General features: G+C 41.8%; 1 protein-coding gene across 1 annotated transcript in view; it reads right to left on the bottom strand.

Moving 5' to 3' along the window:
- The window catches only part of Qpct (glutaminyl-peptide cyclotransferase), a 32,237-nt gene extending 19,226 nt beyond the window's left edge, over positions 1 to 13,011 (bottom strand). Inside the window, exons 1-3 of the mRNA XM_070025704.1 lie at positions 12,959 to 13,011; positions 11,223 to 11,562; positions 189 to 335 (exon numbers count right to left, since the gene is read on the bottom strand). Coding sequence (XP_069881805.1) covers positions 189 to 335; positions 11,223 to 11,562; positions 12,959 to 13,011 — 540 coding nt within the window. The remainder of the gene's footprint in view (positions 1 to 188; positions 336 to 11,222; positions 11,563 to 12,958) is intronic.
- Between the last annotated feature and the right edge of the window lie 348 nt (positions 13,012 to 13,359).

The following is a 13,359-nucleotide window of genomic DNA, read 5'->3' as shown; positions in this document are numbered from 1 at the left end:
AGATTAACTAGTATACTTACATCAGAATAGACATTTATTTTCAGGCATATGACTTTCTTGGTTTCTTAAGACAATGAGTAACAGCATGGTCTATGTGAAAGTTAGACATCTATGAACTTCAGCCAGGACATCCCTCGTAGTAAGGCAAACTATTCAATAATCTTTAGGTTTATGGGTTTTATTCTCACCTGACGAGCAGCATAGCTCCCTGGGGATCCTGGGTATCGTTCTATCAGCAAGGGTCGTAAGTCATGTTGCCACATATCAGAAATACTGGTACCTTCTGCAATTTGCCGAAGAGATGATGAATTCAGAATAGCTGGTTGGTGATAATTCTAAGAATTAAATAAGATTATTTATCTGTAATTTTATAATACATGTAAGACTTAGCCTGACACATTCATAATACTTAAATCTCAAAATAAAGAATTAACTTTTATGTCATATGAAGTAAATTAAACTTCTATATTAAACTATAAAAATGGTCCCATATATCTAGCTAGCTAAACAAAAACTCAGGCAAATTACTTTAAAAAGAAAAATTACCAAGGCTTTCAATGTGATAATTAATATTTGCATTACCTGTATAACTTTCAAGACTTTTGTCAACAGCTTGTAGAACTGATGTTTAAAAAGTAACAGTCAGGCCAGGCACCAGTGGCTCATGCTCATAATCCTAACTGCTCAGGAAGCTGAGATCTGATGATCTTCATTGAAAGCTAGCCCAGATGGGCAAATTCAGAGTCTTAGCGCTAATTAACCAACAAAAAGTTGGAAGTAGAGGTGTGGCTCAAGTGGTAGAGTGCCAACCTTGAGCAAAACCTGAGCCATAGCTCAGGACCAGAAGGAAAAAAAAGTAACAGTGTTGGGTCCTTTATCTCAAAAAAAAAAACCCTAATATTTAAAACACAGCCACCAACAAAACAATCTACTACGTTAGTAGTAGATTGCTTTAAGAGGGCAGTGTGGTGCTGCTTTAACTGAATGAGAACCACTGTCAGAGAGTAAGACTAGCTGCATTCAAGGCTTATAGTTGCTCCATGCCCTTGGGTAGGTCTGTTAACTTCACATTTCCCCAGAAAAATTGATAAATAAATTTGATCTACATCTAATATTTCTCTATTATGTTAAATAAAATATACCATTAAAATTAATTTCACCTATTTAATTTTTTGATTGTACAGGGATTTGAAATCAGGGCTTCCAATTTGCTAAGTAGATATGCTGTTGCTTAGACCATGCCTTCAACCCTACTAGAAAATTTAAAATACCATACTTACTAGAAAATTTTAAATCACCTTATTGTATTATCTATTTCTGCTGGACAGCACTGACCCAGACAATTGTTGCCATTTCTTGCAACTGGACTTTGATGATTCTGTAAAACCAGCTATAAAGCAAAAGTTTTTATCTTCAGCTAATATTATATTAATCTTAGCAATAAAATATTAATATTATATTAATCTTTAGATTCTTAGGTACATATATATTAATGGGAAATTTAAAAAACTAAATAAATCTAACATTTGAATTTGCATTTAAATATTATATAATACATATTATAGTATATATTCTACTTGAGCCATGCCTCCAGTCCAGCTTTTCTACCAAAGTGACTTGAACCTCAATCCTCAGATCTCAGTCTCCTGAATAGCTAGGACTATAAGCAGGAGTTACCAATGTTCAGCTCAGGATACCAGAAATGATGAATCATTCACTCATTACATGTTTATTAGATACTCATTGACTCATTGATGGAATGTATCACTCCTTAAGGGGAAATGAATGGTTCATCAGATGACTTCTTCCTTAAGGTGAATGATACTGGTGACATGAGGGCTTTGAGTTCTTTGGAATGCAAAGAACTCAAGAAATGAGGAAGCCTTGTCTGCCTTACAGTTCCTTCTGGGACTAGTGCAAATTGTGCATATTTAAATAAATCATGCAGGTAGTTCCACTAATATGCAAGCCACTTTATCTACATGATGAAATGAGAATATGTTTATTGCCTGATTACTCATATTCTTCTCCCCTTTCAGATTGGCCCTATATCACTGTCTAATACATACTGTGCAATAGGCTGCTGGACCCTCTCAACTCAGCTTTCAAGTCAGCACCCATCTGTCCAGGCTAACTTCACTAAAGCTGCCTCTCCTCATCTGCAAAATGAAGTTTACAGCATCCAAGATAATCAGACCTAAATGAGCTACTATGTATAAATTGCCACGTTAAATATTCTATGTTAGTTCTATTATTTCCTTTGTCAAACACTGAAGAGTTATAGAGTGTCAGAACTAAAAAAGATTCTTAGCACAACCTCTTGATTTATACTAGTGCAAACCAAGGTTTATGGAAACCAGCTATTTCCCAAAGCTGTAGGAGAGTTCCAGAGAAATCCATGAAAAGATTCCTGCCCTGTGGGTTCTCTATGGGGCACTACTTCTACCCTGCCTTATCTCTGTACTTCCAGCTTACTGTTGGCCGTTGATGCTGTGCCTGGATATATTTAAGTTTCTGTTTGTTTATTGGTGGTACATTTTAAAGTATATTTCCCTAATAAATTTGTCACTGACATCTTTAATGCCCTGTACCTCCAAGGTCTAAGTGCTTACATCTTAAAACAGCCCTTGACTAAAGAAAGTTTAAGCTAAAAGATACAACAGTAGAAATGTGAGAATGGAGACCAAAGGTTTCAGACTTGCATGGTTAAGACATTATGTCTGTTTTTCACATAAGGTGTCTGCTGCTAAGTTTTGAAGCTCTCTCCTGCTTCTTTCTCTCTCTCTCCAAAGCTATATTGGGCCTGGTTCCGATTGAACAGTCAGTAATATTGGACAAATTCATCAAATAAGTCATCAACAGATGAATATCTTTCTAAAACTGTCTTTGCTAAGATAGTATCTATAGAACAAAGTAAAATTTGCATTTTTGACATCAATACCAGACTATTTACATGCATAAGCAAATATAACAATAGAAATGATAGGTGACTGCCTGCTACAGTGTCCAAGAGGTGTCCTGGTTCAATGTGCGTAGACTTCATTCTTCTTGAATCTCTGCGCTTTCCATTGCTTCTATTGAGAGCTCAGTTGGCTCAGAACAGTCACGGTAGCAATCAAGAACTATTGTATCCAAGGTTGTTTGTACAATCAAAAACTATTTTACCAAACAGCTGTGGCTCCTTTCCTATTTATTGTCCATTATTATATCCCAGAAATCTAACTGGTCACTTATGTCCTGTAAAAGAAATGAAGCTCGGGCTGGGAAGGTGCTCAGTGGTAGAGCGCTCACCTTGCATGCATGAGGCCCTGGGTTCGATTCCTCAGCACCACATAAGCAAAAAGAAAAAAGCCGGAAGTGGCGCTGTGGCTCAAGTGGTAGAGCACTAGCCTTGAGCTGAAGAGCTGAGGGACAGCGCCCAGGCCCAGAGTCCAGGCCCCACGACCGGACCCAAAAAAAAAAAAAAAAATGAAGCTCATGTTTAAATGAGTGGTTTCTGGAAGCTTGAGAAAGTTTATTAAAAATTTAAGACAAAGCTGGGTGTCATTGGCTATAATGCTAGCTACTCAGTAGCCTGAATCTGAAGATGGCAGTTTGAAGTCAGCCTGAACAGCAGATTCTTAGACTCTTATCTCCAATTAACCAGGAAAAAAAAGCCAGAAGTGGAGCTGTGACTAAAGGAAGTGATTTGGCCCTGATTTTAAGTCCCAGTACACACACAAACACATTCATGTGTGCATGTGTGTGCATACACACACACACACCACAAAACTTAAGACAAATCAAGAACAAAATTAATATTCCTCCAATATCTTTAAATATAATAGATACTGCAGATGAAACCTGGTTAAGAAATAGCACTGAGAGAGAGAGAGAGAGAGAGAGAGAGAGAGAGAGAGAGAATGATATTAAGTTCAGCAGAAAGGTCCAAGGATGCTCATGAACACAGACACTTATATCTGCTGCTGCTGCTGCTTCTTAACCTCCTGGGCTTGATCATTTCATTCACACATTTCACTAAAGGGGCTCATCACTCCCAGTCTGAAAGGAAAAAAAAAAAAAGCCCAACAAAATCACAGAGACACAAGCTTCCCAGCCAATAACAATAAGGGAAGACTGCACTCCATTATTTACCTAAGCCCTTCTATTTACTAAAGCCCCATATGGAAAAGCATTTGACTTCCCCATCTTAAACAGCATGCACTCAATTATAAAGGATTCTTGCTCTCAGAACTCAAATATAAAGTTCTATATGGAGATTAGAGAACCAAGTACTAAGAGGACAGACTTGAAAAACGGTAAGTGAGCCAAAAGTGTTGAGCCCAATGGTTAAAAAGCAACCCCCAAATTATTGCAGGCTTATTTCTGTTAAAAGGCATGAGACCGTTTCTCTTGGAGTAGGGATTCTCAGAGGAATGAGACTCTGTTACAGGCCTGGCCTTCTCTTTTCACCCAGGCAGAAAGGACAATAAGTCTGCTCTGGGTGACAAGAATCTTTCAGCTAAAAATGTGTGAACCAGAAGCATCTCCTCTCATCTAATCACACAGTGCCAGGCCAGAGGGGTTTTTAGTTACATAATTTGGGGAGTTGGCCAAGCTTGCAGAAAGAGCTGAGGTTCAAAAACCATTGAATTAAGAAAAGATCATGTAGAAGTGCAGCCAATTCAAGTTTCCACCCTACAGGAGCATACCAGACAGTCCTCAGATTAACACCTCTCCTACAATGCAAATTCAGTAAATTCAACCAGTATTCACTGAAAGTCTGTGTGTCAGATTCCACTGACATTACTAATGCAACTGGAAAAGAGTTGGAAACAGAATAACCTGATGTCTTTTTCAAATGCAAGCTGTCCTTAAAATCAGAGCAGACCAAGCTTTAAAAACAATCTGGCATCCAATCCCAGCTTCTTTATTTACTAGCTGTTTTGAAAAAGAGGTTCCTAATGTGGATATCCTAATGGATATCATAGTACTTTTTGCTTTTCTCCTTTATTATAAACAGCTCTCCAAAAATAATGAAGTCACAACCATAAACATGAAAATAAAGAATATCTCTCAACAAGGAAGGATGATCCACCAGCCCGAAATCTGGCAAGCAAGCACACAGAGCAGGCAGGCTGCTTTCCTATTTATCCCCTATTGCAGCTGGCCCTATCCCCTGCTCTAACTGTCTGAGCTCAGAGTCACAATCTGCTTGTGATTGGCCAGCTTGAACAGGGTAAAATGTATTTATATAAGGTGACTTTGAAATAAGATTGAAAGTATACAGGTAATCTCAAAATATACCTGCATCTATGTATGCTATTTCTTGAACAATATGAAGTATGTCTCTTTGTTTTGTCAGTCCTGGGATTTGAACTCAGGGCTTGGGCACTGTCCCTGAGGTTCTTTTGCTCAAGGCTAGCACTCTACCACATGAGTGACAGTGTCACTTCTGGCCTTTTCTGTGTATGTGCTACCAAGGAATTGAACCCAGGGCTTTATGCATGCTAGGCAGGCACTCTACCACTAAGCCACCTTCCCAGTCCCTGAGGTATGTCTTGATTCCATCTTATCCCAAAGCAGTTCCTCTTTTCTTTAACTAGAGTCCAGTCACCAGGCCAAAACAGAAACTTTCAAGCAACACACTTTAATAGAAAAAAGTTTTTCTCACACCCCCTACCAGCATTCAGCTCACCACTGACCTCCCTGTGTATTAGGTTGGAGTCTTCGTTATTGAGTTCAGAACAATTGAAATAAGGAGACTGGGTCTAACTGGAGCCACTTGACCATGTAGTGGGTGATAGGGAAATGGTAGAGGCAGGGAAGTTCCACCCCCAGGTGATGAGCATGTCTGAATTACTAGAGGTAGGGGTGAGGACTTGGATGATAGGTTACTGGACTTGTCAGTCCTGTGCCTTGAACTCAGTGAGACTCTCAAGTTTCCTGTGACCCAGCCCACACACACACCCTATTAAGACCAGACCGGCTCAGGTGCCATTACACCATGCTTCATGTTTCTGGTTCTCCTTGAATCGCCATGGTGTCCCACTTCAGCTCCCCACTGAAGTGGATCAACGCCAACTCCAGTTGGGAGCTGATCCTGTTTGTTGGAATTGTTTTTCTGCTCTTTTTCTCCTCTCTTCCTCTCAGGGCTCAGTTTTCTAACAATGTTAAGTGTATTCAAGGTGGCTGCAGGTCTTTGTGACATGAGTCCACCTGAAGTTGCCCACTTTCCAATAAAGACTCCCAATTTGGTCTCTCAAAATATGGCTTCTCTGTTTTCTTGTGACTAAATTCCCATACAGCTGGGAGAGAAGATGGCTGATAACTTAGAACAATGAAGGAGGGGAATTTTAGAATACACATGATTCCAGAAGCAGACAAATATGAAATGCTGGAGAGAGCAGACAGAGACTTCTCACCCTGAAAAAGAATCCCTAGGCTAAAGCCAAGTCTCCTGTTTGTGGTTCCTCTCTTCAAGCCTTCCCCACCATCCCTAATAAGATGAATTTTTCTACTTCAACTTTTATAATGAAGAAAAATTCTTCCAATTAAAATATACTGGGTCTGAGTTTTATAAGGGAGAAGATGTGGAAGCAACCAAAGTATTTAAGAATAATGAACAGTTTCAATAATGAACAGTTTCAATGGCAATTTCATATGTTCAATGAATCTTATTGGCTTAAGGTAATATTCATAATAAACTATTAATTATCATAGGAACCTATACATTTATATCTGTAATACAAATTCCAGGATTAAACATTTGTGTGTATTTATTTTAAAATAATTAAAATCATTGAGCCTTTACCACAATTCAGCACTATACTATGTTTTACATGAATTGTCTCACTCATTACTCATAGAAACGAGATTAAACTGTTTCCAGTGGCTCATCCCTGTAATCCTAGCTACTCAGGAGACTGAGATCTGAGGATCACAGCTTGAAGCCATCCTGGACAGGAAAGGCCATAAAACTCTTATCTCCAATTAAGTACCACAAAGGCCAGAAGTGTAGCTGTGGCTCAAGTGGTAGAGTACTAGCCTTGGCCAAAAAGCTCAGAGACAGTGGCCATGTCTGAGTTCAAGCCCCAGGACAGCCACCAAAAAAAAATTTTTTTAAAGCACACACACAGGAAGTGGCGCTATAGCTCAAGTGGTAGCTCGCCTTGAGCTGAAGAGCTGAGGGACAGCGCCCAGGCCCAGAGTTCAAGCCCCATGACCGACAAAAAAAAAAAAAGCACACACACACACACACACAGAAAAACCACCTAAGATTTGTATAATTATTACCTATAAAATGTGTATATGAGAGAAAAAGGAAGAGAGAAAGAGACATAGAGTAAATAAAACGGAAAAAAAAAAAAAAGCCAGGCAGTGTGGCTCATGTCTATAATTCTACCTACTCTCAATCCAATCAGGCCAAAAAAAATTAGTTCAAGAGACTCAACCTCAATCAATAAGATGCTGAACATGGCGATGCACCTCTTATCCCATATAATGTATAAATGGGAGATCAGTCCAGGCTGCCCAAGACTGTACTTGAAAAACAAAAAGCATCAAGGACCAAGGATGTGGCTCAAATGGTAGAATGTGTGCCTAACATGTTAAGTCCCTGAGTTTAAACCCTAGTGCCATGAGAGAGAGAGAGAGAGAGAGAGAGAGAGAGAGAGAGAGAGAGAGAGAGAGAGAGAGAGAGAGAGAGGAAGGAAGGAAGAAAGAAAGAAAGAAAGAAAGAAAGAAAGAAAGAAAGAAAGAAAGAAAGAAAGAAAGAAAGAAAGAAAGAAAGAAAGAAAAAAAGAAACCAAAAAAGTCAAAGCAATTATCACTGAATAGGATTATGTGAGGTATTAGTTTTCTTTTTAATATATTTTTCTTCACTTTTAAAATTTTCTAAAATGGGCACATGTTGACTTCATTCTTAGGAAACTTTAAGAGAAGCAACCCTTTTTAAGTTTATTGGCATTCGTATCTTTTTTAAACCAATGAAAGCCTTTTCAAAAGCCAGTAGCCCCTCACACCCAAGGGAGAACTGATTTAATGAGAGTTTAACAACTGGTAGATAAGAAAGAGCCTGTACTAAAGCTGGAGAAGGGGGACAGAATTCAGGAAAAATACTTTCAGATATGGATCGAACCTTAAGCTTCAGTAAAGAGAGATCAAGGAAAGGGGAAAATAGAATGTGAGAGAAAAGAGAAAGTGCCTAAAGCAAATGTCTTGTTTTAGAACGCTGCTCAGGGTTCACCCTAACTCTGAGAGAAAAAGCAAGCTCTTCCTCTGACTCTCCAAACTGCACTCAGCCCCCCATACCTGCACTATGTGGGCATGAATCCTGTCCCACTAGCCAAGATTCACCTACTTCAGAGAAAAGAATGAAAGAACAGATCCGGGATTGAGCCAAATCTTAGCTCCTCCACTTGCTAGTATAGTAGTGATTACCTATGCTCACCTATTCACTGGAGATGAATTTACTCTCTTCACTGGATATTGTGAAATGGATATGTGTGTGTGTGGTAATTTCCCCATATATACATAAATACATATTGTGAGCCCATCTGAGAGTCTAATAGTTTATTTTTCTATGGAAATTTTGTTTCAAGGTTTTACAAAACCAAATCATTGTCATCTCTAAACACAACCATAAACTAGGGTTGATCTGCCTTTTTTTGTGTGTGGTCCTGAGGCTTGAACTCAGGGCCTGGGCACCCAAGTCCCTGAGCCTCTTTGTGCTCAAAGCTAGCACTCTACCACTTGAGCCACAGGGCCACTTGAGTTTTTTTCTGAGTAGTTTATTGGAGATAGGAGTCTCACAGACTTTACTACCCAGGCTGGCTTCTAACTGTAATCCTTAGATCTGTTTCCTGAGTAGTTAGGTTTACAGGCATTAATCTGTTTTTGTGTTTTGGTTGCAACTGAGGAAGACACACCTTTATTTCAGAACAAAGGAAATGGATTGCAAAATCCATGTTTTCTTTGCCATGCCTCTGGACTGGCAGACTTATGTACCAGAAGCAATTCTTATACTCACAAGATTAAAATACTGGAGTCATAAAATGAAGGAAGGCATCTATTTTAGTGTGTACTGATTCATCTCCCAGCCTGCCAGGTATAGCTGTCTGCCTAGATGAGTTTTATGAAGGTTTATAGAAGGGGGTGGGGTGGGAGAGCAATCAGGAAATGTGATGGCTGTTGTCACTGACTTAGGCCATTTGCTTCATTTTCAGATGCTATTCAAAGGTATTCAGCTTCCCAATGGAACAGTGATTAGAACCTCCTTAAAACCTCCTTAAGAACATTCCTCAGAAGTTAAATTCTCATTGTTTTAAAGCTTGGTTCCAAAGCTGGCTTGACCTATAATCCTAGCTACTCCGGAAGCTGAGATCTGAGGACTGCAATTCAAAGCCAGCCTTGGCAGGAAAGGCTTTGAGACACTTTATCGTCTATTAACCAGTAAAAAGTCAAAAGTAACGCTGTGGCTCAAGTGGTGGAGCATCATCTTTGAATGAAAGAGATAAGGGACAGTGCCCAAGTCCAGAGTTCATGCCCAGGTTGGGGGTGGTGGGGAAGACAGACAAACAGAGACAGAGACAGACAGAGTGACAGAGACAGAGAATCACAAGACTTTCCTCACTCAGAGATACCATCTCTTTACAAAACATGCTTGCCAAGAATCCCTTCAGAGAGCCTTAATGGAGCAATTTCCATTTCACTTATTCCCATTCATTTAGATGTATCTTAAAGACACATTCGTTCATGTGGCTGTCACATTCTGATTTTAATAACCCCTTCCTAATGTCTAACCAGGAAGATATTTCAAGAGAGGGGATCTGGCCTGTAATCCAATCTTCTTCTTAGCCACCATCCCACTGAACCTATGGGAATTGTTTTCTACCAGGAAATGACTTGGATTTGGTTTCCCTCTCCTCCACTAATCAGCTTCCCCTATAGGAATGGTTGGGAGGGAGAGCGGGGAGGCAAGGAGGAAAGAGATGTCATCTTGGACCCAGAAGAAGAAGCTGGTTCTTTTTTCTCTCTCTGTTCGTTTCTAGCTCTTGCTGCTCTTTTCTTGCTCTCTTGCTCTCTCTCTCTTTCTCAGCCACGTGGAGTGCCAACCTTGCCTGGTCCCAGCAGGTCTACCCCTTACCTGAATACCACGTGAGTGCTACTGTTCTTACCCTTCTCTCTGCTCTTTTCTGGCTCTTTTCTCTCTCTCTCTCCTCTCTTCCCAGCTCTCTCTCATTCCCAGGCCTTTCCCAGCCACGTGGAGTGCCAACCCTGCCTGGTCCCAGCAGGTCTACTGAATAAACCCCTTACCTGAAAAAAAAAAAAAAAAAAAAAAAAAAAAAAAAAAAAAGAAGAAGCTGGTTAAGCCAGATCCTCAGAACTTCAGTGGGATATTCATTTCATATGCATGTCGCTGAGTGGGTGTGCCCATTCAACCATGAGCCCTGCACAAGTGTTTCAGTAAACTGGGATGTGCTGACAGCTTTCAGAAGACCTGCTCAGAAACTTATATATCCCTGGACTTTGCTCCTTGTCTTAGTTGTGGTCGTGTGTGTGTGTGTGTGTTCAAAGCACACCATTTTACTCCTTAGCACAGCCCTTAGCAACTTCATGATTTCAAAACTGTTGCACAAAAAAAGAAAGTCATTGTGAATCTATTTACTTCACCGAGCATTTGCAAATCTTTTTTTTTTTTTAATCCTAAATTCCTCCTGGGAAAGTTCCTCTGTAAATGCATCTCTGAAAATGCACTCTGCCTTTTTAACGAGGGATTTTCTTTTTCTTTCTTTTTTTTTTTTTTCAAATTAAAGCGGGACTTCAGTGAAGGTTCCAAGTCTCGAGCTACTTCGCTTTGGGGGGAAAAAAATCCAGAAACCAATCACCCACGTCGGTCCTGAGATGGCCGGGAAACCTCAAGCCCAGAGAGCATCTTCAGATGCTACCGGCACCCCCCACCCCAGGGCGCGCCCCGCACGCACGCGGGCTCCCCGGGAGCGCGCGGACTGCCGGCGCTGCGGGGCCACCGCCCACCACCCGGACGGAGCCTGGTGACATCACCCGGCCCCCAGGACTCGGCCGAGCAGCCGGAGGCCAGCGAGGCATCCAGGCGACAAAGCAAAGCCCAGATCCCCGGGCCGGGGATGGCAGCCGGGTCCCCGGGGGCTGAGCACAGCCCGGGGTCCCCGCACCCACCCAGAGCCGTTCAGGTACCGCGCGCACAGAAGCAGCCCCCTCACCTTCGCCTCCATCCAGGAGTCCCGATCCTGACTCTGGGCTGCCGGGGCCGGGGCGGCTGCCAGGAGCAGCCGCAGCAGCAGCAGCAGCAGGTGGACCGTGCCCCCGACGCGCCGGTCCCCGCCGCCTGCCATCTCCGCCAGGTCCTGTGGGCGCCGGTTCCCGGGGCCGGCGGCAGTCACGAGCCCGGGAACGCGCGCCTGTGGCCGGCTCCCTTCCCCACCCTTGGGTGGACTGCGCCCGCCTCCCCCTCGCCGCCAGCGGCCGGCGGGGCACAGGCCGCAGCTGCCACCCCCTCCCCTCCTCTCACACGTCTCAGCAGCCCCGGAAGGTGGGACTGTGCTGCCCAGGGTGACTCAAGCTTCCCAGACAACAAAGACGGCCACTTCCTTGTCTTGGGGAGGAAGCAAAGAAGGAAGGAAGGAAGGAAGGAAGGAAGCAAGGAAGGAAGGAAGGAAGGAAGGAGAAGGAAGGAAAGGAGGAAGGAAGGAAGGAAGGAAGGAAGGAAGGAAGGAAGGAAGGAAGGAAGGAAGGAAGGAAGGAAGGAAGGAAGGAAGGAAGATCATTTTCACAATGATCTCCAGGGCCATGACAGGGAGTTGGAAACGGGATGGGGAGGTTCATCAGACTCCAGGGTAGGGAGGGTGGGGGTGGGGTGGTTATGCAGTGTTTTCCCAAAGCGATTTAAGAAAAGATGGTCCCAGAGTCAATTTTGCTGAAATACTCTGCACCAAACTCTGTCCTAGTGATGCCCCCCCCCCTTGTTTAATCTACTAATCCCATTTGCCAGATGAGGAAACAGCTCCCCTGGAGAAAACCTGAACTACACAGCCCACTGTTTCCTCTGTTCACAGTGCATGCTTACATTTTTTTTCCTCTTTTCCCACAACTAAGTTGGTCTTGGTTTCTAAGAGACTCTCAGATTGAGAAATATGGTTGAAGTAGTTAATCTGAAATAAATTAGATCTAAAATATCGCAGTGATTCTGAAGATATTCATTGTCTCTAATGCATGCCTCCAAAAATAAAGTAAAAACAAACATCCAGTTGGTCCTTTATGTCCATGGATTATGTATCTCTGGAATTCAACCAACCACACTTGGAAAATATTCAGAATAAAAAATGGGGTGTGTTGGCTCACCCTTGTCATCCTACTACTACTGGAGGTGGCTAAATTAAGAGAATCAAAGTCCAAGTAGGCCAGGCAAAAGGAAAGTCCTTCTGTCAAAAAAAAAAAAAAATGGGCAGGAGTGCGGCTCAGAGGGGCTGCATAGCTCATGTGAAACCCTGAGTTCAAAACCTCAGTACCACCAAAGAAAGAAAAAATCTGAATCTGTACCGAACATACACAGACTTTTTGTCAAAAATCTTTCAACAATAGTGTGTAACAACTACTTGCACAGTATTTGTATCATATTAGATATTATAAATAATTCATAGAATATTTAAAGTGTATGGGAGGATGTATATAAGTCATTTGGAGATGTTACATCATTTTATGCTAAGGGAGTTGGGCATCCATGAGTTTTGGTATGGAGAAGATGACATGGAACCAATCCTCTACAAATACTGAGTGTACTTGTTACAACACAGTTAGTGTTATGCAGATAGCCTATTTTTAAAAAACAGAGCTGTGGATGTTGTTCAGTGATAGAGTATTTGCCTAGCATATGCAAGGCCTGGGGCTCAAGTCCTAGAACCACAAAAATAGAAAAGCAATTTATCTGTAGGTGTCTGACCTGACAAGTACTTCATCATCTTCTTTTACGTTCCTTGATCTGTCCTGAGTCATCTCCTAGTAACAGAGTTCCCAGGAAAGTCACAACAAGGACAGTGAAACAGAACCATTTCCTAAGGATCAAATTTGAAGGTAATGGATAGAATCTGCCAGAAAGCCTACCCACTCTTACCGTCCAAGCTACAAGCCTAGTAACTTATTAAGAGTCAGGGCTGGCCTAGGGACTCACTGTTCTGCCCCCCTCTGGAGCCACAAGGAAAGACAAGGTGGAAGTTTGTCTTGTGCTTCTGTTTAAAATTGCTAGCTCTCCCATCTGACAGTTTTTGAATAACAACTTAACTATCCAGGGTTAAATGTTAAATAGCTTCTTTTATTACTCCAGATACTATTCTGATAATCTGG

Source organism: Dipodomys merriami, unplaced genomic scaffold (assembly GCF_024711535.1).
Source record: "Dipodomys merriami isolate MVZ:Mamm:240054 unplaced genomic scaffold, mDipMer1.0.p SCAF_17, whole genome shotgun sequence".
In the NCBI taxonomy this organism is placed as follows: Eukaryota; Metazoa; Chordata; class Mammalia; order Rodentia; family Heteromyidae; genus Dipodomys; species Dipodomys merriami.
Note: the sequence above shows the minus strand (reverse complement) of the source record. Positions and strands in the feature narration are given on the sequence as shown.